The 23,794-nt window shown below is 42.8% G+C and overlaps 1 protein-coding gene across 1 annotated transcript in view; it reads right to left on the bottom strand.

Moving 5' to 3' along the window:
- The window catches only part of LOC147304550 (retinoic acid receptor beta-like), a 116,740-nt gene that overhangs the window by 46,502 nt on the left and 46,444 nt on the right, over positions 1–23,794 (bottom strand). Inside the window, exon 3 of the mRNA XM_086279493.1 lies at positions 1,690–1,831. Coding sequence (XP_086135619.1) covers positions 1,690–1,831 — 142 coding nt within the window. The remainder of the gene's footprint in view (positions 1–1,689; positions 1,832–23,794) is intronic.

The raw sequence follows: 23,794 nt of genomic DNA, 5'->3' as shown, positions 1-23,794 counted from the left end.
TGCCTGCTGTTCTGATGCTATATAAATAAAATTGAACTGAATTAATTTTAATTGAACTGAATTGAATTGGCTAAAATACAGGTCACTCTGGAATTACTCTGTAAAGCCAGAGTAGCAATACTTGCCCTGCAGCAGCATCCCTTCATTTAAACAAACTGCACTGTCTGTGGTGGATTCTATCTTTTTTATAACAATACTTCTTTGCAAGAAACCTTATGCCATTGGAAAGCCTGTTAATATCCCTTTAAATGAAGCTGCATTTGTAAGGACAAAGCATTTGTGTGTTAAAGAGCAGAATTGAGTATTTGGGCTGTGCCCATAAAAAGCTTTCCAACTCTTCTCTGTCAACACCAATCAGCTCATTCTGCTGTTGACCCTTGTTTGGTCTTGTTCAGTAGATTGGAGGATTGAAGAAAGAAGATTATAAATTGCATTTCATTCAAAAAATGGTCAAACTGACAAAATATCACATTTGACCTCTGACCTCTCCTTCAATATCACTAGACTGCTCTGATGGGCAAAGTGATAAAAATGCTATTTAAAGCAATATTTCTTACTGCCATTGTTTGTACTAACACTGATTTTATATAAACTTAGAGAAAATAAGTTCCAGACAAGTAACATGACAAAACCTTTTGTAGAGATGGTCACACGTTCTGATGATAAATTAGCAGGACTTAGTTCTTACTTCTAGAAGCAGTAAGTATGTACTGGTTTTCACAGTCCTGTGAAAAACACAATTTTCACATGTCTGTAATTAAAACGTATTAGTTTATATCTTAGAAATCAAATAATAAATTATAGCTTTGTAGAATAAGTCTAATCGGGAGGTTGGTGGTTTGAGCCCCAGATGCTCTGATCTGTATGCCTAAGTATCCTTGGGCAATAATGTGTTCACTGGAGTTTGAATGTGTGTGAATGTTAGATAGAGAGTGCTTAGGTGTTGAAAAAAGTGCTAGTGTGAATGGTTGTGTTATATAAAACAGTCTGAGTGCTCAGGTAGAGTAAAAAAGCACTAAGAACCAAGATGTGACTGCATTTGGTAACCAGAGTGAAACATAAGAGTGAAACTTCTGGTTGAGGGCTAATATCAAATTAAGGAATAATTTATTTTCACGAGGACCACCATCACACTGAGCAGAAGGAGTCAAATTAGCTCATTTCAACATAATATTTTGAGGTTTGTGAAAAAAATTGGAATGGGTGACTATTGGATCAAGATGTTTTATGAAGGTATGAAAAACTACTATATAGCCGGCTCCCAGTGATATTGCACTTCAGTTCTCAGATCCAGTGCTTACAGCCATCTTTTACAAACAATGCTTGATTACTCAGCACTAAATCTGTTAAGTTCAACCAACAAAACTACAATGACACTAAACGTCCTTTTGAAAATTTGTGTCTGATAGAATGTTTCCAATTCCATCTTTTCACTGTATTAAAAAAATCATATTTTCTCTTGTTTTGGACATTTTATATATTAATGCAAATGCAGACAGTTACTCCTCTACATAAGTTAATCAAATTAAATGTTGCAATTCTTATTTTTTGAAAAAAATAAATACTGAATACCCCTGATTTTACTATTGCTTGGAATATATAGACCACAACAAATCCTTTATTTCAAACCAACAGCTGTATTTAATTTGCTCACATCAGTACTTTGTGTAAATTGTGTCAGAAACTCACACTCTTTGGACATTCCAACTGCAAAGCACTTCTGTAGGCGGCAATACTGACAACGGTTCCGCGTCACCTTGTTGATAATGCAGTTCTTGTCCCGGTGACACGTGTACACCATGTTTTTCTGGATGCTTCGGCGGAAAAAACCCTGCAGAGACAGATACATATAGGAAGGCAGGGGAGGGTGGGGATGCATTATAAAAGCAGCATCTCACATAGTTATCCTCACTTCACTTCTAATCTTCTGCAACTGCATTTTTGCTAAAACATCCACACAGCTCCACTGAAATCCTCTGGTCACTGGATATCATAACGTCACAACAGTGTGTATAACAATGTGCTGGATGTTTTGTTTTTTTATTGCCATTAATACTGAGCAAAAAGAGAGTGTGTCCCAGCTGGGAGCTTCAAATGCTGCTTTGAGCTGGGAAATTGAATACAAGCAGGAACAGACACTAAAGAATTTAATGGTATCAAAAAGTGAGGCTGCTCGTACAGTATGAAAGACTTAACCAACAACTTGCCATATCTGTACTTAAAGTAATGTTACTTAAAGTAACATTAAATTTCTGCAGAAGACCAAATGAGTGTTCTAATAATTAATTACTAGAGGATTTCAAATGAACTCAATCTGTGAGTCTGTCCAAAAAGTTTTAGGCAACAAAGTGCCTAAAAACCTTGGGTTAGTGGAAAGATGTGTGTTGATGGAGACGATCATTTCTATTTCAGAGACTCTGCTTTGGGATCTACAGGAGCTGGATTAAAAGGAAGATGATTTACTTGCATAAATGGCACTAACAATTCCAAGTGAGTTCCTTCATAAAAGCTGCTCTTAGAGCATCTTAAGTGAATAACAAAGAGACCTCCTAAACTGAATGAAGGGACAGAATGGACACTACTGCTCAAATGCTCAGTGAAATTACTGGTGTTGTGCTGTGTTTGAAATATAAGTTAACGAGCTAAAGGCCAAATTTGTTTTTAAGGAGCATTTTTGGTTTAAATTAAAAGTTTTCCCACAGAGTGGCTAACCACCATCTTCAGTGCTTTTGGACTGTTCTGACTTGCAGCTGAACAGACAGTCCTTCCCAGCTGGGTGCCATCAAAATAAGTTTGTGATAATATTATTCTACAGCATGCAGTTATTAACAAACATAAAAAAAATGAAACATTATTATCTTGCTGTTCTAAAAGTTCCTTGTAAAGCCTTTAGTTATTTACACTTCTGATAGCCATCAATAAGCTTTGGGCATAAATTGGTTTGATATTTGAAAACGATGCTTGGTAGAGTTTATATAAAGTGGTTGGTTTCCTGGCCATGCTTAACCTGGCTGTTAAGCATGGTTCACAAATATTCAATAGGATTGAGGTCATGGCTTTTAGAAGGCAGTTCCAGAAGCTTCATGATTAGCCTGCTTTATTCATCCCAAACCAGTTTGATATGCATTTGACATCACTGTCCTGTTGGCACACCCAGTTGTGTCCCAATCGTAAAGATATTGATATGAGGTGAATTTAAAGAATCTGGAAGTACTCGCCCTTCTTCACTATTCCCTCAACTTTTTCCATTGTGCTTATACCACTAGCAGCAAAACAACCCCAAAGCACGATGCTTGACAGTGTTTATGGATTTCAAAGCCTCACCTTTGAAATCCATGAACACTTGCTGTAGCTCAGGTGGTAGAGCGGGTCATCTGCTGATCGGAAGGTTGGTGGTTCGATTCCTGGCTTCCCCTAGTCTGCATGCCAAATATCCTTGGGCAAGATACTAGCCAAGTTGCTCTCAGATGCATCCATTGGAGTATGAAAGTGTGTGTGAATGTTACTTAGAAAGCACTTAGAAAAATGTGCTTGTGTGATTGGGTGAATGTACAAGTTGTGTAAAGCCCTTTGAGTGCTCAGAAGAGTAGAAAAGCGCTATATAAGAACCAGTCCATTTACCTATATATCTCTTGTTAATATAATCAAATAGCTCAAGTCTTTGTCTTGGTTGACCATAAGTCTCAACAGGATCTTGAGCTTTATTGTGAAAGGTTTATGTGGAAAATAAACAAGCGGACATGCAATGGTTTTACCGTCGTTGTTGCTAACGACAACCCATAAAAACAGGCGCTTGTCCGTCCGTAGTGTGGTTATTTTAAATATAAGAGAAAGAGAGAACTTTAAGAAATGAATATAGCCACTACAGTGACCATCAAAACAATGAAAAAATATTGCTGTAAACTGTTTATTTTGCGACACCACGAAACAAACGGTAGCGTAAAATGAAACGATAGACGTTTTTATATCGTCATCCGATATATATCGTTATATCGAACAGCCCTACCATGTGGGCAGCTGTAAATCTCAGTAAAACTTGAAGCTGTCAATATTGGAGCCGGGGCTTCCTTCTTGGTCAGCACTCTCTCAGTCTATGTCAAGGTAAATTGCACTTCACTGTGGACAGTGACCCTGGTGTTTCAGCAGCTCTCAGTTCATTGCAGGTTTGAGCCTTGGTGATTCCTGGATTGTTCCTGAACATCCTAACCAATTTCTACTCATCTGATAGTGGAAACTGAGTCTTCTGACAGGTTATGGCAAAGTGTTGACATATATGAATAGTACTTACGTACAACTGTTTGAACTGATGAAATGAATTATGAAATGGCTCCAAGAGGCCCCAGAGAGTAGATTCTGTTCATGTGGACATTGCATTTTCAGTGGGAGAAACTTTTCATCACTCATCCAAGTCTCTTTCTCAGTCTCCCTAACCTTATAAACTGTAGGTTTACATGACTGCAACTGGTACAACTGACTAACAATGGGTCGTGAGGTCAATTTCACCATCATTAATATGCAAACTCTTGTGACCATTGACCAAAGTACCATGGTGGTACATTATAAATTGATTTCCCCAATATATAAATCATGGTAATCCACCTGGAACTGAACCGGATACACTACATGACCCTTTTGTGCAAGGGGACCTAGTCCTTCCTGTGGACCAGAGAGGGGGGCGGGGGCGTTGAAAGCCACTGAAATGTTATGGCTTGAGAAAATGCGCCTCAGCTGTTCCTGGGATAACCACATTTACTCTGGGCCGTCCTGAAATGATGCTCTTCTGCTTTCCTGGCCACTGTGTCTGTGGGGATGTTTGTACTGTGTTGTAGCGTCCTGATGAAACCCAGTTTCTGCTCCAGTGGGTAATAAGACTCAGACCTTAAATCTGTATTGATTTACAGTGCACACTGACTTTTAAATTTCCCCAATAATGATGGAAATCTTGTCTGCAATGGTGGAGAGGTTGACAGATGAGATGAGGTCAGGCAGGAGTCTCCGTGGCCTATAATGTTTGCAGATGACATTGTGATCTGTGGTGAGATTGGGGAGCAGGTGGAAGACCTGGAGAGGTGGAGGCATGCCCTAGAGAGAAGAGGAATGAAAGTCAGAAGAAGCAAGACCGAATATGTATGTGAATGACAAGGAGGCAGGTGGAAAAGTGAACAACTAATAAACAGAGATGAGTTTAAACAGACGACAGAAGAGAGAAAATGCAGGGGAGAGAAGAGTGCCAAGGGTGATTTGAGACAGGACAGCTGTAAGAGTGAGAGCGAGCGTTTACAAGATGGTAGTGAGACCTGCTATGATGTATGGTTTGGAGATGTTGGGAGTGAAAAACGTCAGATGTTAATATTCTTTTTCACTGAGAATGACTGAGATAGACAAGACAAATAAGACAATTTGTCCTGTTTGTCTTATAAGACAAGACAAGTTAGAGAGGTAAAGCTTATTTGGATACGTGCAAAGCTACTGCATTAGACAAATGATGTTTAAGATGAAGCAGACAGGCAGGAGAAAAAGAGCAAGACGTCAGAGGAGGTTCATGGATGTAGTAAACAAGGACATGCAGAGGGTTGGTGTCTGAGAAGAGGTCCCTAGGGACAGGGTGAGATGGAAGCAGATGATCTAAGTAGTAATGCTTTTTGCTGAGAGATATGACAAACTACATACAGTGTTGGGAAGGTTACTTTTAAAATGTACTCCACTACAGATTACAGATTACATGCCCCAAAATGTATTTTGTAACGTATTCCGTTACGTTATTCAATGAGAGTAACGGATTCTGAACACTTTGGATTACTTTGGATCATGCTTTTTACAACTACATGAATGTACTATTGCTGTGTGATTTATTACTATTACTGAAGGTTACACTCCATACCAACACCAGCTAGATGTTTAAATCTTGATATAAAATGAGTAACAGTAGGTGGACATTAGGTAAGGCTGCACTTTTTGCAGCGATCTCGTATAGAAAACTGTTCCGCGCGTATATAAAACAGGTCCGCGGCTCTGAACCATAGTAAAGGGACCTCTGGCTAATACGTCGGGTTCGTGTTGGGCTCGTAGCTGAAAACTAGCTTTACTTTGTTGTCTGGGTCAACTTTGCTAGCGAGAGACAGAGAGAGGCGTTGTAAGCTTACTTACAACTGGGCTATTATTATTAGGGATGCAACGATACCAATTTTTTCAAACCGATACGATACCGATACTTGGATCTGAGTACTTGCCGATACAGAGTACAAAAACCGATACTTCTACCACACACACACACACACACACAAATGCAATGAATTGGAAGACAGGTTTTATTTTATTCTCTGACGATAATAAATAATATCTTAATAAAAATGACCACAAAAAAATTTCAAGTGAAAAATAAGCACTTCTGTTAAATTATTGCAGAGTCTCCACATTGTAATTTAACAAAATATCACTGAACTATTGGCACTGTCTCGAGCTTTCGGAATAATAAATAAACACTTCTGTTTGGAATAAAATAAATACAAATTAGGTTTGAGAATAAAATAAACTTTTAAATGCAGAGTGCAGAGTGTCCATATTGTAAACAAACAAACAAAATAACGAAAGTATCTGGCATTGACGAACGAGCTCCCCATCTGCCCGTGGATCATCAGTCCACTGTGCCATTAAACCAAGGACTGACATCGCGCACACACTGCTTGTCTTTACCTCTTTAGGAAGTTTTGGCACCATTATCTCCCTGATGTGTGGGCGGCTGGGAATTTCATATCGCGGCTCGAGTATGCTGAGAAGAATCCTATGTTTTCCACGACTGGCATTGGCTGGTCATCCAGAGCGATAAAATGAGTCAGAGCCTCTGTTGTTTTAACTGCCCGTGGATTTTCTCTTGACATTTTTCATCGCTTTTCCAAAACCTGAGTTAAAGTCGGCTGTTCCGGTCCACACTGCTGACATTTTGTTTAGCCTAGCTACAGCAGCCTCCAGTTTCTCTTTTTTTATCTGGAGCTGCCAGTCTCACTCGCCTAACCCTGTGCCTGTTTAGCACGGGATGTCCCCCTAGTGGCCAATCTAAAAAACTACAACAAAAATCACAAGCCTCCCTCTGATTAATGAAATAAGTTAGTATCGGTTCATGGTATCGGTTAACTTTTACGAGTATGAGTACACACACATTTTACAGTATCGGCCCCGATACCCGATACCAGTATCGGTATCGGTGAATCCCTAATTATTATATTTACATGCTTCCAGCTCCCATTTCTGGTTGGTGAATACTCGCACTTTTCTACTCTTCTTTTTCTCCCTCCCTCTCACAGACACATCACGGGTATGGCAGTCCATTCTCCCTGCAGCACGGACAACACTGCCCATGAGGCTACATTGTTTAGGGTGAAGCTTGTAACACTCTGATATTGCCTTCATATTAAATCATTTTTGTGAATAATAATTTTTAAAAATATTTCTTCACGTCATTTTGCGGGCCACAAGTAGAGATGAGACACAGGCATTAGAGCCTCTTAATGTGTGTTTTGTTTGGGTTTCCACCAGCGTGGAATTACCAAAAACAGAGAGGGCCTAGCCTAACATATGAAACAGGAAAAGACCGCCGTGTAAACCATTTATTTCAGCAAAGTAACTGTATTCTGAATACCACCTTTTCAAACGGTAACTGTAAGGGAATGCAGTTACTCATTTTTTGTTTTTTAAATACGTAACGCCGGTACATGTACTCTGTTAATCCCCAACACTGACTACAAATTAGTGACCTGTCAAAATCTAAACTGTTTTACAGTCTACATGATCCATTGCAAGGAACTCAAATTTTAAAAACATGTAGGATTTGGAAATTTTGAAAAACTTTGGTTTCTGAAGTTGTGTGTTTGAGAGCGTCTTCTACCTTGCATGGAGAAAAATAAATAAATACAATCTGTGGATAGTTTGAAAGTGGACCAACATCTGTGTCTTCATCAGTCAGAACACTTTAGTGCCAAATTTAACCAAGTGACCCATCCAAGCACAAAGAGAACATGCAACCTCCATACAGAAAATTTTAAAAGTGAGCGTTTGAACCCAATTGGAAGGCAACCAATTGGGTGTGAGGGGAAAAGAAAACAAGAGGCAGGAAGATGAGAGCAAAGGGAGATGGGACAAAACACAAACTAAAGGAGAGAGCACGATTTTTAATCATGTTGAATGATGCTGCATGCACACTGGACTGCCCCCTTAAAGGAAAGCAATAAGGAAGATGATTCATATCCTCAGAAAGATCTGGGACACAACAGCAGGTTTAGGAACATGTTTGTTTTGATGCAGAGTGGCAAAAAGCAGGGATGCAACTAAAGAAAGTAAGAGTCTTCAATATCCTAGTCTGCAGATATTAATTTAACTCTTAAAATGATTTTTATACATCATCCAAATCCTTTTGCACATGGTTGAAGGCATTTCTGCCTCAGGAACTTCCTTCACTATGGAGAGGTTCCATTTGCAATATCTCCCTGTGACAGATGGGACCTTGCATTTCCTTTCATTAGGGAAGTGGGATGATGATGGGTTAGAAATTAGATCACAGGATTGAAACTGCAGTCTCTGTTGCCCATCTTGCTTCAGACTCAAGCATCTGTCAAGTATCAAGCAGCACACTTGGTAGCACGGATACAAGCTGAGCTCAGCCAATTGTGTCTGAGCCATGATAGCACGTGAGCAGACCGAGGTCACCTTTGCTCATTTGATATTATTCATTTCTCTAATAGAAGCCTTTATATTGGATGATGTAAGCTGAGTGAGCTGGTAAAAATTACTTGTGAGGTCTGATGGATAACAATGGGAGCAACACGCATACAGCTGATGCATAAGTGTGTTCAGGTTGGATTCTGAATCCAAGGCTACCCAGGTACTTAAGTCATTCAAAGTTAAGCGCATCCTGATCACTTTAACCTTGGAAGTCTATGCGTATGTGAGATAGTATGTGATAGTATATTGGAAGTTGGACCTGCATAAGGTGATGTTTTATGTACTGCCTATAAAATGTTTCTCAAGATTTTGGGGGATCCTCTACTTGGAAGAGGCTTGTTGACAGTTCAAGGCCTGGACTGCAATGTTCTTCACTTAACTTTTGTCATTTACATTATGCTTTTGAGCCACCACTCATTTTTTAATATTCTGCTTCCAAGGAACCAATTTATTAAAGTGGTAATAGTTATCAGGACTTTCTAAAAGTATTTCAATCGTTTTCTTTGGACATGGACTTTTTCACTCATTTACAGTCCAGTTCTTCAGTCCTTGGACTTCTCAGAGTCCTTTTTGTTTTTCTTTCTTTTCTTTTTTTTCTGTTAAGCAGCTTTAATCTTTCAAAGATAAAAAATGGCACCAAACATAAGGAATGAATCTGACAACCTAGCAAAGAACTATATCTTCAGTTACTTTGTTACTAGCAGGCTGTATCAAAAACACATAATTTTTTCTAATTTCTTTAGCTGAATCTGCAAAAAATGCTAAAGATAAATATGTCATTATAACAGGCATAACATTGTTTTTGCAACAAGGAGTACTCGCAAAGAGCCATTGGAAAAAGTTGGCATATGTCAGCATGGTATGTAGTGTATCCTTAAGTAGCATGGGGAAAAAATGCAGCAAAGAACTGAGAAATGCATCTAGCCCTTCAGTTGATCCATACAGTATTTACCAGAACCTCATTAGAAGTACATTTACTGGAATGGTGACTATCAAGAAGCCATTCTTAAAGAAAAAAACTAGGAGAAAAGGCTGCCAAGGTACATAAGAACTGTACTGAAAATCAGGGGTAGCACAGCTGATGGAGTGATGACTCAAATTTGACCTTTTTGGCTCATTGTGTACAGAGGAGGTGAGGAGACAGGTTCAGTCCTGAGTGTTTATCTGTAAAACAGGATGAAGGCTCTGTGATAGTTTGGGGATATGGGGAAACTTTATAAATAAAGTTTATAAGTTTATTATGTTTCCACCAGCGGAATTGGACGTCAGGTCAAAACTGATGGAATTATGAACAAAGAAAAGTCCTGTCAGTTTTTGATACACGATGCAATAATATCTGGAATGCGTTTGATTGGAAAAATCTAAATTTGTCAGCATGGCAATGATCCCAAACATGCTATCATATGCCTCCCAAGAGCCCAGACCTCAGTTTTACTGAAACAGTGTGGTATCATCAACAGAGAACAGACAACATCCAAAGAAGAGCTTTGATCCCTGAAGGCTATTTAAATAAATGACCAAAAAGATTTTAGATTAGATTAGATGAAACTTTATTAATCCCTCGGGTGGGTTGCTCCAGGAAATTTAGTTTCCAGTAGCACAGCACTGACAGAAGTTGCATGTTAAAGATAAAACAAGGGGAATGAGAGCAAGGATATGAGCATAAATATACGATATATACACATATATAAATAAAAAATATATAATAGGGATAAATGGGAATACCAGTGGATTGCACATTTGAGTGAGTCTATTGTCCAGTGATTATTGCACAGTCGAATATAAGAAAAAATATTGCAAATATTGCACAGTGAAAAAAATCACTTCAGCTTAGTTGTTCCCCCCTCATTTGTCCTCCTGTTTCCCCTCCCTCTCTCCTCCAACGAGGAGATAAACAGTCTGATGGCGTGTGGGACAAAGGAGTTTTTAAGTCTGTTGGTTCTGGACTCTGGGAGAAGCAACCTGTCACTGAACAGGCTCCTCAGATTGTTTACGACCATGTGCAGAGGATGCCCAGCATTGTCCATAATGTCCAGCAGTTTCTTTAATGTCCTTTTCTCTGCCACTGTCACCAGAGTGTCCAGCTTCATGCCGACCACAGAGCTAGCCCTCCTGATTCGTTTTTCCAGCCTGGATGAGTCCTTTGTTGTGCTGCTCCCCCAGCACACCACAGCATAGAAAAGTACTCCAGCAACCACCGACTGGTAAAACATCCTCAGGAGCTTCCTGCAGATGTTAAAAGACCTCAGCCTCCTGAGGAAGTACAGTCGGCTTTGGGCTTTTTTATACAGGTGCTCTGTGTTGCATGACCAGTCCAGTTTATTGTCCACCCACAGCCCGAGGTACTTGTACTTGTTGACCACCTCCACCTCCTCCCCCTCTATCTGAACCGGCAGTGGACCTTCTCTGGACCTCCCGAAGTCCACAACCAGTTTCTTAGTCTTTGAGGTGTTGAGTTGCAGGTGGTTTGTGTGACTCCATGCGACAAAGTTCCTCACCAGACTTCTGTACTCCTCTTCCTGATCATCCCAGATACACCCCATGATGGCTGTGTCGTCTGCAAACTTCTGAATGTGGCATAATTCAGAGTTGTAGCAGAAGTCAGAGGTGTACAGGGTGAAGAGAAGAGGGGACAGCACAGTTCCCTGTGGTGCTCCTCTGCTGCTGACCACAGTGTCAGACGTGATGTCCTTCAGCCTGACGTACTGTGGTCTGTCGGTGAGGTAGTCGGAGATCCAAGCCACCAGGCAGGGGTCCACCTCCATCCTGTTCAGTTTTTCCTGAAGCATACAGGGCCGGATGGTATTAAAGGCACTGGAAAAGTCAAGAAACAGGATCCTGACCGTGCCTTTTCCCTTGTCCAGGTGTGAGTGGGCTCTGTGTAGGAGGTACAGGATGGCATCCTCCACTCCGACATCCGCCTTGTAGGCAAACTGTAGTGGGTCCTGGGCATGTTGTACCTGTGGTCGGAGGAGGTTGAGGAAGAGCCGCTCTAGAGTCTTCATAAGATGTGACGTCAGTGCCACCGGTCGGAAGTCATTCAGCTCATTGGGCCGGTTCTTTTTGGGGACCGGGACGATGCAGGATGTCTTCCATAGGGCGGGCACTCTCCCCAGTCGCAGACTGAGGTTGAAGACTCGTTGTAGCGGCTCCCCAAGTTCAGCAGCACACACCTTTAGCATCCTAGGACACACCTTGTCTGGGCCTGCTGCCTTCCTGGGGCGAAGCTTCCTCAGTTGTCTCCTGACCTGGTCCACTGTGACACTTTGGGGGGGGGGGGGGGGGGGGGGCTGTCATGCTGTTGAGAGAGTGGTTGGAGGAGGGGGTGGCTGTGGCTCAGGAGGTAGAGCTGATCAGTTACTGATTGGAAGGTTGGTGGTTTGATCCCTGGCTCCTCCAGTCTGGGTGAATGTGGCATGTTGTATACAGCTTAGAGCTTTGAGTACTCCGGGAGAGTAGAAAAGCACTATATAAGAATCAGTCAATTTATTATTTACCATAGTGTCAGGGGGAGAATTGAGGGACATAGGAAAGTAGGGAGAGGGCTCTGTAAAGGGGGGGTCAAGCCGGTTGAAGAAGTTGTTGAGTTCGTTTGCCTTCTCCACAGCCCCCCCACTGTGCTGTTCTTGATGTTGTGGCCTGTGTGATGGTTTTCACACCATTCCAGACCTCCCTCATATTGTTCCTCTCCAACTTTTGCTCCACCTTCCTCTTGTAGGTGTCTTCTGCTTCCCTTAGGCAGCCTTTCACCTCTCGCTGTGCTGCTTTCATCTCCTCCTTCACTTTGCTTCTGAAGGCCTTCTTCTTCATGTTGAGGACAGCTTTGACTTCCTGTGTTACCCACAGTTTGTTATTAGGATAGCACCATGCCGTCTTAGCAGGGCGACCACATCCACACAAAAGTTGAGATAGACAGTGTGTTGCCCCCTCTATATCCTCGCTATGTGGGCTCAGAAGAACATCCCAGTCTGTGGTGTCATAGCAGTCTCTCAGAGCTTCCTCTTTTTCTGGGGTCCATCTCCTAATGGAACGCGTTGTCAAAGGCTGCCTTTGGACGAGGGGTGTGTACTGTGGCTGTAAGTAGACCAGGTTGTGTTCTGACTTCCCTAGTGGGGGGAGGGGGGTAGCTCTGCATGCATCTGTCACATTAGCATACATCAAGTCAATTGTCCTGTTGTGCCGTGTGGGACAGTGAACAGCAGCCAGAGTAGAATTCAGTATGACATGATTAAAGTCTCCAGATATAATAATGAAAGCCTTGGGGTGTTGTGTCTGCAGTCTTGCTGTAACTGTGTGTATTTCCTCACAGGCAGCTGTTGTGTCAGCCCTCGGAGGGATGTAAACACACACACAGATCACATGACTGAACTCCCGAGATAGATAATATGGCCGCAAGCTAACAGCTAGCAGCTCCAGGTCCAGACGGCATACCGAAACTTTAACGGAGACGTGTCCAGGGTTACAGTATCTGTTGTTAATGTAGACAATGAGTCCCCCACCTCTGATTTTTCCCGCTGGCCTGTGCGTCTCACGGATGTAAATCCACATAGGTCTACGTTAGTCTGGGGCGTGAGCTCGGTTAGCCACGTCTCGGTGAAGATAAACAAACTGCACTCACGGCAGAGTTGGTGGTTGTTCAAAGGAGACAGTTCATCATGTCTACAGGTAGCCACCAAGGTTGTGCCAAGAAATAAAAGTCCTAAGAATGCCAATTTGAATTACAATCCTATATCTAAGCAGCATGAAACAAAAATAAGAAATTACTGTTGCATTTATAAATGCAGAGGTTTTTTTTTTTTAACTCACTGAGTAGAAATATATAGTATATAATAGCTTGCTGTCTGTTACTAATATCCAGTTTTAATTCCTCCTTTATCTTCTGTCACTCTTCTTGTTCAACCCCTTTTTTTCTCTGAGAAAGCAGTTCATTTCCTTTTAAATGGGTGAGTTTCCACATATTCTTGCATCTTTCCCATGTCCCTGAACCCTCTGAATCCCAAGGTTGAATGTGAAGGTTGATTACATTACAGTGAGGTGATGAAGGCTGTCTACATTTAAAGGCACCTTCAGTTGCGGCCCACAAATGCCTGTGCATTCACATTCATTTTTCTGGAAATCTATTTTAGCTGAGCAGCTGAAAAAGAAAGTAATTTTTATTTTGGAAAATGAATCCTTTTATTTTTCTAACAGAGCAGTGACTCCCTGGTGCTACTATACATACAAAGCCCTCCTGTCCATGTCCCTGTGCCTGCTGGGAAGCTCCAAGAGACTGTCAAGACCTCTCTGCTCAACCTGAATCACTAAGGTTTATCCTGCAGGACAGGATGTTTATAGAAAGACGAAATAATAAAGGGAACTGTGGACAGCTTCAATGAGGGTTTAATTTATATTATAGTAATAGTAATTTTAGCTCATATTACAATATTTTATTATCAAAGTGGGATTGTAGTGGTTTCAGCAGAATGAGTACTGAGGTCTTTCAAGGACAGCAAAAAGTTGTAAATTCAAAAACTTAAACTGTGCGGGTATTAGCACCAAAATGTACTTAAAATATAAATGTCAGGGAAAACAGTGTTGTCTTTCTCCAGTTAAGTGAAACATGGTGTTTTTTGGATGTATATTGCTGCTACTTGTATGTGGGTGTTGCATATTACTGCTGTAGATTGGTATATGCTTGATATATTTCTGGGTTAATATACAACATTGCATAATATTTTATAAGAATGTCACGTGTCATGTATAACCTCTCTCCTGTTAGACCCGCCACATCGGTTTACCCTTCATTTTATCTGAAACATGATCCAATATTTGAGACAGCTGAGTTAAATTCAACCACTGACCTTTCTTATAAATAAATATAAAATATAGATATCATATATATTATAATTATAATTTAGAATTAACCTTTGTAGCTGCTGCTGTCACAGTTGCTAGGCTAGACCATCGAATTTAACAGCCGCTGAATTCAGACACAGCTTCTGTGAGAAAAATAACAAGCGTTCTCTGCTTCCACGTTGGCATACCTCCTCTTTGTTCCAAATAAATTCTGATTAAGTCAAAGACAGTATAAAAGACGGACATGAATTTCTGAAGTCAGCTTTTCATGCCTTCCTTGATGAGTGTGTGGTTTTTATACCACAATATCTCTATTTTGAAACTTGCTATAACAAAATTACAAAAGTAATTTGAGGCATGATGCTTAAATATACTCTTTGTTACCCAAAATTACAAAATGTTGGGCAACCAAAAATACTTTTTTGTAGTTTTATGTGATGTATGTTGTCTTTGTTGTTAAATAAAATTGAAAAATAGTTAAAATAGATAAATGTGGACTGATTTCAATAAAGATTTTATCATTTTTAAGTTAGCAACTATGTACTTGGCCTTCATAAAGTAGCAACAGAATCAGACACTTTCTGTGGAGAAAACTAATTTAGAACTAAAAAGAAAAAGAATAATTTTAACAAATAATACGTTGAATATTTTTGACTTAAGAAGCTTAAGTAAATCAAAAAGGATAAATATTTTTAAAAAGAGATGTATTTATTTTATTATTTTCTTTCAATTGGACAAATTATCCTAAAATGTCCAACTATAAGTTTCATTTACGTTTAAATAGACTTTACAGCATTGCTGTTGGGCAACAGAAAGTTTATTTAAGCCTCATGCCTATTACATGTCTATATTACATGTGAATGTATGATGCCAACCAATCAGTGTTTGAAAAAGTCCAATAGAAAAAATGTGGGAGTCACTATCAAGCATGATTTGAAGATGGGACACCTTTTTCTGACACATGGTTGGAGGAACATATGGTGTGAGACTGAAGTAAGAATATTTGCCCTAGTAATGATATTTAAAATGACATAACCTGTAAATAAAAAACAAGCGTGAGCATATGAAGCTGTAGAGATGTTTTCATGATTTTTTGTTTTTTTTATTTTGCGTGTTAAGCAATTCAGTTTTTCTCTTCATTGCCTCAGGGCCCTGCTGTGCAATATTGAAGGAGACGTTGATTTGTGCACATTTCGCATGCTGATACTGATGTGATACTTCTTGCACAGTGAGAGGGCATTAAAAATTTCTCCATTTCAGCAACAACAGTTGCTCAATCTCAATATGGGTGACTATGATGAGACTATTTCTCCTTCTATGCAAGAGAAATTGTGGATGAGCAAATTGTGCCATTTATGGACAAGAATAGCTACCCAGTACACCAAGAAAATGGGGTTTCAAGATATTAGTCCTTGCTGGACCAATCCAGCTTTATTTGTTTTGTGCCAAATCACAACAGGATCAAATTTTGAAGTTTACATTGGGAAAGCTGTCCAACCACCTGAGCTTCTAGGTGTAGGGGCAATTGGAAATGTGGGCCCAAATCCCAAATGGCCAACAATATGTGACAACCCCATCACCCCCATCAGATGTGACTCTCTGAGTCTGGTTCTGGCAGAGGTTTCTTCCTGCTAAAAGGGAGTTTTTCCATTCTTACTCTTGGCATGTGCTTGCTCATAGGCCATTGTCTGATTTTGATGTTTTCTCTGTATTACTGTAGAATCAATATGAGATGACACTGGAAAATAAGATCCTAAGCCTGTTTTAAGTGGTATACGTAAATATGTTTCAAGTGTTTTTCTACTCTTTATTTAATTTGTTGAAATTTCTTGAGAGATTTTCTGATGTGTTATTGCTCTCTATCTTTTGATAAATGAGATAATAATTTTCTCTGTTGTTTTTTACCATTAAATATCCACGCCCCTGTGGGCGGTCGATCCTTCAAGCTCAGGTCCTCTACCAGAGACCTGGGAGATTGAGGGTCCTGCACAGTATCTTAGCTGTTCCTAGAACTGTGCCAAGCACTTCGATTACCACTGGGACCCCTGTTACCTTCACACTCCACATCTTCTTGAGCTCTTCTCTGAGCCCTTGGTACTTCTCTGGCTTCCTTCTTCCTGATGTTGCTGTCACCGGGAACCGCTACATCTATAACTACGGCCGTCTTCTTCTGTTTGTCTACCACCACTATGTCCGGTTATTTAGCCATCACCATTTTGTCCATCTGTATCTGGAAGTCCCACAGGATCTTAGCTTGTCATTCTCCACCACCCTAGGGGGCGTCTTCCATTTTTTTTCCATATTCGGCACAGATGTTTCTGTATACTATGTTGGCCACTCAGTTACGGTGTTCCATGCCTGCCTGCCTGCTAGCATCTTGCACCCTGCTGTTATGTGCTGGATTGTCTGAAGGGCTTCTTTACACAGCCTGCACCTGGGGTCTTGCCTGGTGTGATAGACCCCAGCCTCTATGGATCTTGTCCTCAGAGCTCATTCCTGTTATGCCATGATTAGTGCCTCTGTGTTGTCTATCCATCCAGCTTTGTCCAGCCACTGCTAGGACTTCCGGATGTCAGCCACCTCCGCTATCTGCTGGTGGAACATACCGTGCAGAGGCCTGTCCTTCCATGATGGTTCCCCCTCTTCCTCCTCTTTCTTGGGTTTCTGCTGCCTGAGGTATTCACTGAGCGCGCGGTCAGTTGTGGCCATCTTCCTGATGTATTTGTGGATGTTCGTTGTCTAATCCTAGACCGTGGTACTGACACTCACTAGTCCCCCGGCCTCCTTCTTTCCACTTAGTGTACAGCCTCAGGGTGCTGGACTAAAGGTGAAACCCCCAATGCATGCTCACCTTTCTCCTTCTTTGGCCAGCTTTTTATCCCAGCAGGGTACCTGATCACGGGCAGGCGTAGATGTTGATAGCCAGATCTTGTTCTTACCATTCAGCTGACTCTTCAGCACTTTCCTGACCCTCTGCAGGTACTTGGTGGTTGCAGCTTTGCTAGCAGCCTCTTCATGGTTTCCGTTTGCCTGTGGGATCCCCAGGTACTTGTAGCTGTCCTCAATGTCTGCTATGTTGCCTTGTAGTAGTTAGATTCCCTCTGTCCTTCCCTCTCCCTCTCCAATCCAAACAACATTCCGATGTTGTTGCTGTATATACTGGTGGTGTGGATCAGTGAATCAATCTTTCATGCACCCTTGGCATACATCTTGATGTCATCCGTGTACAGGAGGTGGCTGACAAATGCTCCATTCCGTAGGCAGTCTTCTCAATGATCTCACCGAGGGGGTTCAGGCTTATGCAGAACAGCAGTGGGGACAGAGCATCTCCTTGGTAGATCCCACACTTGATGGTGACTTGTGCTATGGGCTTGAAGTTGGCCTCTAGTGTTGACTGCCACATCCAACATCTCCGTTGAGTTCCTGATGAAGGCTCTTAGGGTGCTGTTGATCTTGTACAGTTCTAGGCATTCCAGGATCCTGGTGTGGGGCATTGAGTCATAAGCCTTCTTGTAGTACAATACAATACAATACAATTTATATAGCACATTTAAAAACCAGAGGTATGCCAAAGTGTTTCAAGGAAACCATTAAGAGCAATACCAGATACAAATACTGATAAGCTGACAGGTGTGAGACATAACTAACCAATAATACACCAGGCATAGTAGGCACAATCCAAAAGGCTGAAGGTTAAATCATTATAAATATTAATCAGAGCAAAAAGATAAATTATAGTACACTTACTTTAGGAAGCCGGGAAGGCTAGGCTAAATAAATGAGTTTTTGATCAAATACTGAAAAATACTGTTGTTTAGACTAGAATAGGGTGCCCGGTAATAAAACTGTCAGGTGCCCGTCACCATTTTGAGATCTGCGGCAGTGTGTCTTGCAGGATACATCTCCCTTCTAGAAGTATTGTGAAAGTAAAATAAAGTGTTAAATGGTCTACTGAGCAGTGTTTTGTCTTCCATCGGATGCCTCTGAGGAATCAAAAGAACTCGGTGAATTGTTGACCTTAATAATTGGGGGCTCGTCCGGGATTCCAATAGGAGGCTAAGGAAGATGGATTGGGCGGTCTGAGGGTTCGACCAGCGAAGCGAACAGCGACCCGGGTCATCTTAAATAAAGGTAGTCACCGCCTGTAAGTGTGCATATTGGAGTTTATTTAAATTGTCTGTTCGCTAAGTTGATCGAATTCTCAGTGTCAATTTGCTACAGTAGACAAAGAGGGTGTGTGTGAGCATCATCCGTCTCAGTGCGTTACAGCAACTAAATTGGGGTGTAATAAGCTGAGTAAATGAACTGGTTGTTGTGGATGACGGCTGAAAGTGATAGAGTAAGAGTAATTGCTCTGGGCTTGGCTGCCCCACTCGCTCGCAGATGCAAGGGCGAGACCCGTGGGACGGGAGGACTAGGGTTGTAACCTGGACTTGAGGGCATCTTAAAGAACCAGTCAGGGTTGGGGATCCTGCCACAGCTGAAGTGTGTATGAGAATAGGCCCCCCCACGTACTCTGCTATGGACGTATGGGCCACGGAGGGGAGTGAGGCAGAGTCTCTGTAGCAGCGCTTCTAAGCTGTGTGTGTGAAGCGCGAGAGGTTGCATCTCGTGTCTTGATTGAAATCGAGTGGGTAAATTCAGTTTACAGCCTGTATGAGTGTGGGCCCAAGTTCTTTAGCCGGTTAGATTCCGAGTAAGAGATTGTGGAATCCTGCTACAGTGTCTTTAGATTGTGAGTGTGTATAAAAAGTTAAAATAATTTGTTGCAGTTGACAGTCTGCCTGACAGTGGGGCTGAGTTCTTTCACTGGTTAGATTCCGTAGCTGGGTTCGTTGGCCGCTGTAGCGCCTATAGACTGTTTGGGTTAAAGTTGGGTTAGAAATTAGGCTTAAAGTGAATTTGCGTCTAAAAATGTGTGTTTGGGTTTTGCAGAGCGCGACACATGCTCTGTATGGTGTGTGAGAAGGAAGTGTCTCCCAGAGCGGGGTGAAGCAGACTGACAGAAGAAGGAGGAGCGAGCAGCCCAACTCAGAGGGGTGGAGTTGAGCGTGAGGGCGTAACAGAGGAGGAGCATTGAGGAGGACAGAAGAGAACAAGGGTGACATCTGGTGGACGGCGGTAAGTATTACATTTGTGAAATAAAAATGGCAGAATTAAAAGAAATGATTAGAGGAGAGCCTAGGGTTAAAACAGGAGATGGAAATGTAACCCAACCAGTGCAGGGCCTCCCTACACCCCGGACTCTGCGTTGTGTAAGTTTGTGTTGGATTGGGGTGCACAGTAGAGAGACCAGTCGGACACAGGCGTTCAATTTGTGGCTCGGACCGCGCTGTTTATTCAGATGCTGGGGCAAACACCACTCCAACTCTGCTGCTGGCCCTTCGCAAATCACAGTAAAAACTGCGTGATTATCAACACATAGTGAAAGCCAACAACAAATATATAAAAAAAACACACTAAACAAAAATAATCATGTCAAAATTCCTCGGGCTCAGGAATGCGCATGACACAAAACTAACATAGCAGGACTACCAGCAAACTGTAGCTGAAAAGCTAATGCTTCATCTTGCATTACAGTGCTCTGCTAACAAGCGGGAATGTAGCCCGAAATTGCGGCAGATATTACAAAATGGAACATGCACACAAACTGCTCATACTCTCATCAGACAGTACATGAACCTCTCAATAAACAAAATATATGCTTGGCTTAAATGACAAACCACTATTTTACACAGTGGAACTCTTCATTTTCAACAAAACCAATGCAGTACGCCACTGACAGTGCTTACCTTCGCAAATCACAGTAAACACTGAACCAAGATGGCGCCCACGCGAACAAGAAATCTGAACTACTGTGTCCTGCAGAGGACAAATGGTGAAAATTGCTTAGATCTACCATACATATGGAGCTCAACAGCGACACCTTGTGACTTATTCCAGTCACTACCTTACATCCGCCCCTCCTTTAAGTGATGGCGTCCCAGTCATCAAACAAAACAAAATAAAACAAAACAGTCTCACTATGTATAAAAGAATAACAGTGTGGGAAGATGTGCAGTGTAATGCGAAAATGTCTATGTGTGTATCCTATTAGTATGGGTACATTGGCTGTGTCATCCTACGTGTGTCCTGCAGCCCTTCTTGCTTTGGCCCTCTGCCACAGCTTCCATCCCCTTTCTATTTTCTTCTGATCCTCCACTGGTTTGTTAACTCTCGACCCATGTCAGTCTCTTGGGGGATGCAGACTCCTCGGCAAGTTCCTCCTTGGTTCACTGGGTCTGGGAGGTGAGTGGGTGCCCCTGGCAATTTCATTTACCCTCCATTCTTCACTCTCTTGTCCTGCCCCTGTGTCCCTTTCCTCTGGTCCTGTGGGGGCAAGTGATCCATTTGCTGTTTCAGGTGAAACTCCCTCCACACCGCCTTCCAGGCTATCAGCCTCCCCGTCCTCGATTGTGTCCAACTCTTCCCCCTGTCTGATTACTTCACCAGCCTGCTCTCCACTGTCCTCTATGTCCTCAATCTCCCAGCTCTCCTCCATGTCGAGCTCCATTTCCTCCCTTGTCTCCTCTCCCACCTGCTCCACGGGAAGAAACATACACTGTGTGAGTAAGTTGCGGTGGACCACTCTTTCCGTATCACCATTTTCCGATCGCACCACATACACCGGCATGTCTGGCTGTTTCTTCACCACAATGTATGGACGTGACTCCCACTTATCTCCTAGTTTGCTTCGCCCCTCCACATGACACACTTTAACAAGGACTCTGTCACCCGGGCTGAAGCTTTGAATCTTTGCTTGTCGGTCATAGTATATTTTCTGGTGACCCTTAGCCTGGCGAGAGGCCTGATTAGCCTGTGCATAAGCCTGTGACAGGCAGTCATGCAGGGTCTGGACATACTCGCTATATCCACTCGACCCATTAGTGGTTGACAGCCCAAAAACCAAGTCGACAAGGAGCCGGGGATGCCTGCCAAACATTAAGTAGTATGGTGTGTACCCTGTCGAATCATGGCGGGTGCAGTTGTAGGCGTATGTCATTGCATCCACATATTATGCCACCGGGGCTTCAGGTGAGCTTCTAGCGTCCCCAGCATGTTCATTAGGGTGCGGTTAAACCATTCAGTTGTCCCGTTGCCCTGTGGGTGATAGGGCGTGGCGTGGGTCTTAGTGATTCCGGTGCATTTACCATGTGCCTTCACCACAGCACTTTCAAAATTGCGCCCTTGGTCTGCATGCAATTTTGCTGGGAAGCCAAATCGACAGAAAAAGTTTCTATACAGCACCTTAGCCACTGTGCTGGCTCTTTGGTCTTTAGTGGGGTGTGCTTGCGCATAGCATGAGAGATGGTCAGTGACAACGAGGACATTTTCGATACCACCTTTTGATTTCTCAACAGTTAAAAAAATCTACACAAACTAGCTCCAAGGGGGCACTGCTGTGGATACTGACCAGGGGGGCCCTGACCCCTGCGGTTGTAGATTTTCTAAGGCAGCACCTCTCACATTGCTCGCACCAAGCCTTGATTTCCTGAAACATCCGTGGCCAATAAAATCTCTCCCTTATCATGTGCAATGTCCTCTCAAAACCAAGGTGGCCTGAGTCATCGTGGAGAGCAGTCTTGACTGATATACGCAAATCCTCTGGTAGCACCAATTGCTCAACTACTCCCCTTTGGCTGTCTTGCATGCAGCGGTACAGGATGCCATCCCTTACCACTAACCTTCTCCACTCCTTTAAGAGAAGGCCCACGTGCCCTCCACCACTGATCCGCTCACTGCGGCTTGATTTCTGGTTCATACTCTTATAGTGCAAGACAGGGCCAATAACAAGGTATTTTTTCTGCCCTGCACGGATGTCCTGTTTGGTCATGGTGGGCAGGGATTCCATCCCCACATCCCTCTAAGGCTCAGTGGATGTAGGGGGGCCGAATTCAACTTCCTCCCCTGCAGACGTGCCATGGTCAGCGAGGCTTTGAGTATCCTGAGTAGCCTGTCTCACACCATGCCCCTGTTCGTCGACACCCACCCACCCACTGAGGGCATGTCTGTAGGATGAACATGACCTCCTGGTTACACATGCGAGAGAGGGCGTAAGCGTTTGTGTTGCTCTGCGCCCTCCGATACTGGACATCAAAATCGAAAGCAGCCAGCCTAGACACCCACCGCTGGCCTGTAGCATCCAGCTTTGCTGAGGACATAACATATTTGAGAGGGTTGTCTGTCTGGACAGAGAACCTACGCCCATAGAGGTGGTTGTAGAATTTGTCTGTGACTGCTCATTTGAGAGCAAGGAACTCGAGTTTGTGTGCAGGATACCTTGTCTCTGCTGGGCTCAAACCTCTGCTGGCAAAGGCTATGACCCTCTCAGCTCCCCCTTGGACCTGAGCTAGAACGGCGCCCAGACCTTCCCCTGAGGCGTCCGATTGCAGAACGAAAGGCAGGCTATAATCAGGATATCCCAGCACTGGAGTGCTTGTCAGCCTTTCTTTGAGGGTCTGAAATGCCTTCTCACATTCATCTGTCCACACAAAAGGTGGCCAGACTTTTCTTTCCCCCTCTCTTTTTCTTTCTGGGGTCACCAGCAGTTAGGCAGTACAGGGGAGCAGCTAGGGTAGAGTACCCACTTACATACCACCTATAGTATCCAGCAAATCTCAGGAATTGCAACACTTCTTTGCGGTTTGTGGGCCTCACCCAGTTTTTCACCCTGCTGATCTTCTCTGGGTCTGTCCGGATCCCCTCAGCAGACACCAAGTGACCCAAATACTCAAAGGAGCTTGCAAAGAAAAGCGTCTGGACTTCTTTAAGTTACTTGAAGACGTTTCACCTCTCATCCAAGAAGCTTCTTCAGTTCTAAGGTCAAATGGTGGAGAGTCCCAGATTTAAACCTAGTGGGAGTATCCCCCCCACAGAGGGACAAAAGGACCCCCTGATGATCCTCTAATCGCCTGAGCCAAGGTGTGAAACTGGGTGTGGGTCCCAATCAGCCAGAGTTTCGGGTGAGTTCATTGTGAAACCTGGCCCCACCTTATCATGCAAATTCCTGAGATCAGATGGCCCAGGATGTGAGTGGGCATTAAGGCGTCTGGGAAGGAATCTCAAAACTGGATTATAGATGGCAGAGAGTTGGTGTCGTAAACCACCACCTCTGTTCAAAGATGGTCGCTCACAGTGGTGGCTCTTCTATGTTGTGCCATGCGCTTGTGAAGTGGCTGTTTGGTCTTTCCTGTTGTTTGGAGAG

The sequence above is a fragment of the Aulonocara sp. 'chitande type north' Nkhata Bay genome, linkage group LG22 (genome assembly GCF_057382095.1).
Source record: "Aulonocara sp. 'chitande type north' Nkhata Bay isolate Kocher_YH1m ecotype deep benthic linkage group LG22, A_spYH_male_GT1.1, whole genome shotgun sequence".
Classification (NCBI taxonomy): Eukaryota; Metazoa; Chordata; class Actinopteri; order Cichliformes; family Cichlidae; genus Aulonocara; species Aulonocara sp. 'chitande type north' Nkhata Bay.
The sequence above is the reverse complement of the archived record's forward strand: the minus strand, read 5'-3'. Positions and strand labels throughout refer to the sequence as shown.